This window comes from Diospyros lotus, chromosome 12 (genome assembly GCF_014633365.1).
Source record: "Diospyros lotus cultivar Yz01 chromosome 12, ASM1463336v1, whole genome shotgun sequence".
NCBI lineage: Eukaryota > Viridiplantae > Streptophyta > Magnoliopsida > Ericales > Ebenaceae > Diospyros > Diospyros lotus.
In genome coordinates this window covers 2,036,411-2,039,876 of record NC_068349.1, presented here as the reverse complement: position 1 = coordinate 2,039,876, position 3,466 = coordinate 2,036,411, and the positions used below count along the sequence as shown (strand labels likewise).

The following is a 3,466-nucleotide window of genomic DNA, read 5'->3' as shown; positions in this document are numbered from 1 at the left end:
CCCCTATCTTATATAAGGAGTAGGACTCTTATGATCTCACTCATTTTGCTCACTGAATACCACTTGTTAATACTCTTTATGAACTTAAAAGTTAGAGATTAAATCGAAAAATCTAGCCCCAACTCTTTTTAATGATACTCTTATCGAGACATATTTTATTGATCTATCCCTTCATTATCATAGATTATCATAGACTAATATACATGTGTCATACCAACTATCCATCTATGGTTAGGGTGACACAAACCTCACGTACAAGGCCACTGTAATATTTCAGAGCCATGACAACTGATAGGCAAAATCCATGAGAGCTCAAGTCATAGTAATAACCTTTCCTGCACATTTATTATGGTTTCAACTACTTAAGCTTCCCTCCCAAACCTTCCCTATAAAAAACCCACCCACCTCGCCATGGGCATACCCAACTAAACAAGAAGCTCCTTTATGGTGATGCTATTGTATTATATATACACATTGATCACCATGCGTAGGGGCCGACCTTCCGGCGTAGCTGCTGCTTTCTTGGCTGTTGCCATTACAGTGGTTTCAGTGTTGAGCACGAAAGCGCCGCGAGCCGAGGCTGCTCGCGCTTTCTTCGTGTTTGGCGACTCGCTGGTCGACAACGGCAACAACAACTACTTGGTCACCTCCGCCCGGGCGGACTCACCGCCGTATGGCATCGACTACCCCACCCACCGACCCACCGGTCGCTTCTCTAATGGCTTAAACATCCCCGACATCATCAGTAAGTTCTCCAAATTAATCTTCTCCCAAGTAACGTGCCTGTAGTAATTATATAGTATATACCCAGGTGAACAGCTGGGGTCGGAGCCCACATTGCCATACTTGAACCCTGAGCTGAACGGAAGGAAACTACTCGTCGGCGCGAACTTTGCGTCCGCCGGAATCGGAATCCTCAACGACACCGGAGTGCAGTTTGTAAGATCCGCCCCCCCGATTACTTAATTACATATAGTTGGATTTTCAGTGTATATATGACTTTGTACATATAGAAAAGGTGAGAAACTGACAATACATACATGGCCGGCCGGCCCGCCTCTGCCGATCAGACAGTGAAGTTTTCCGTTGATATAAGTTCGTCTGACGATTTGCGTAGCTGTCTCTACCTTCCAATGAAGCAGACAATTTATGACTTGCCCGAATTGGCAGATATTTTCTTCTTCCTTCGTCCATGAATCCTGCTAGATGAGCTGTACTTTATGAAAAGTAGAGACTTTGACCCAACGTTCGTCCAAACGATCGCAATAATAATTAAAAAAATTCCCATTAATTACATTCAGGGATATTTAAAAAAATCAAAAAAATATAATTTTATTTCTAGAATTTCGAATTCAAAACAATGCTAAACAAATGATCACGGATTTGCAGTAATCACTCAGTAAATCCTTTTCTTTTTGTGATTGTTTCTGATGCTGCAGGCAAACATAATAAGAATTTACCAGCAATTGGCGTTCTTCCAACAATACCAAGACCGCGTAAGTTCGTTGATAGGACCGGCGGAGACGCAGCGGTTGGTGAACGGAGGTCTGGTCCTCATCGTGCTCGGCGGCAACGACTTCGTCAACAACTACTTCTTCACCCCAATTTCCGCCAGAAGACTTCAGTTCTCTCTCCCGGCCTTCTCCCGGTATCTCATCTCCGAGTACCGCAAGATCCTCTTGGTAATAATCTTCATTTTCTCGTCTTCCTGCCTTGGATCAATAGTGTGTAAATATATATATATATAGAGAGAGAGATTTATTATTATAGCTATTAGTCTATTAGATGAAGTTTCAGACGAGCCTTGTGGACAAAATCATTAACTGTAATTAAGACGCGTCCGCCTGGTGGGTGACATTTAAAACGAGCATTTTTAGTCATTTCATTATGAAGTCCAAAATTTTGTTTTTTTGTTTTTAATTTTTAAAATAAAATTGTTATACTTTCTGGGTCTCCATCTCCAATCCCTTTACGTACCCACAAGCTATTTAAAAACATTATTTTGTTAAACTTTAATAACAACGTTATTAACTGCATTAAACTGAATTTTGTTTGTTGCTTGGGCAACGCAGAGGCTGTACGAGTTGGGAGCCCGGAGGGTGATGGTGACCGGAACGGGGCCGCTGGGTTGCGTACCGGCGGAGCTGGCCACGAGAAGCGTAAACGGGCAGTGCGCGGTGGAGCCGCTACAAGCCGCTGCCATCTTCAACCCAGCACTGATCCAGATGATTCAGGGTCTCAACCAAGACATTGGGTCCGACGTGTTCGTCGCCGTTAATGCTATGCAAATGCAGAGGGACTTCATCTCCGACCCCCAAGCTTTCGGTTAATTTCGCTCCGGCCCCCGTCCTTTCCAAATCCATTCGTTCTTAGCCGCCGCCATGGCCATGGCCTTTAATTAATTTTGTTTTTCTTTTGTTGGATGGAGCAAGCAGGTTTTGTTACGTCGAAGGTGGCGTGCTGTGGGCAGGGGCCGTACAACGGGCTAGGAGTTTGCACCCCGGCGTCGAACCTGTGCCCGAACCGAAACATCTATGCATTTTGGGATCCGTTTCATCCGACTGAAAGGGCGAATAGAATCATCGTACGGCAGATGATGACTGGGACAACCAAGTACATGAACCCCATGAACCTCAGCACCATCATGGCCATGGACTCCAGAAACTAAGAATTAATTGGTAGCTCCAACTCCAAGCTGTATGATACGTACTGATGTAGAATTTCCTTTATATATATATATATATATATATATGTATGATCTGTGTGGTTTGAGTGGCTATATGTTCTGCCTTGGGACTGATCTTCGTGTTGTAAGTTAATCTCTCCCAAGTGTATTTATGTTGTTTGAAGTGTAATTTAAACCCCTTGAAGTGAAAGAGATAATGGTACCCTTTCCGACGACTTTATCATTATTCTTTGATAATTTCACTTATCATAAATTTCAATACACTTTCTTAGAAATCAAATGATACTAAATTTTGCATACCCACTCTTGAAATCACATGCCCTTGACACAATAAAACTTGTTTCATAATAATTCAACTCTAAGAAGGTTAATTAGAGCTCTTTTCTCCTTAGAGAGAAAGAGAGAGTTTTCTCCCGCAACTTGAAAACACCCTAAGTTTTGTTGTTTTCTTACATTTTTAATCTTCTCTCTTCCCTTTTTTCTTTGCAATGTTTTTCATGAAATCTTTTTATATGCTTGGAATATTTTGTTTTGGTTGTGGTTTATGCAATTCTCTTTAGCTCTTTATTATTTGATTTTCGAGAAAACATATCAAATGAATTACTTTATCTCACATACTACAACCCTCTTGGATTACTTCCTTGCCTTTCGTTGGGCTTCAATTCTTTAGGGTCATTCCCATGATTTGTGTATTAAGATCCTTAGACTATAATTTGCCAATTCTATGTTCGTGGCATACTTTCTTCTCTCGATTGTCGTTTCAAAACTACTTAATTCTTT

At 41.6% G+C, this 3,466-nt stretch overlaps 1 protein-coding gene across 1 annotated transcript; it reads left to right on the top strand.

Annotated features, from left to right (window-relative positions):
• Positions 1–381: 381 nt before the first annotated feature.
• LOC127813943 (GDSL esterase/lipase At4g28780) lies at positions 382–2,909 on the top strand. Its single transcript, XM_052355094.1, has 5 exons — positions 382–745; positions 812–939; positions 1,440–1,682; positions 2,073–2,325; positions 2,436–2,909. Exons 1-5 carry the CDS (start codon positions 445–447, stop codon positions 2,666–2,668), a joined length of 1,158 nt encoding a protein of 385 aa, XP_052211054.1. The 5' UTR covers positions 382–444; the 3' UTR covers positions 2,669–2,909.
• The last annotated feature ends 557 nt before the right edge of the window (positions 2,910–3,466 follow it).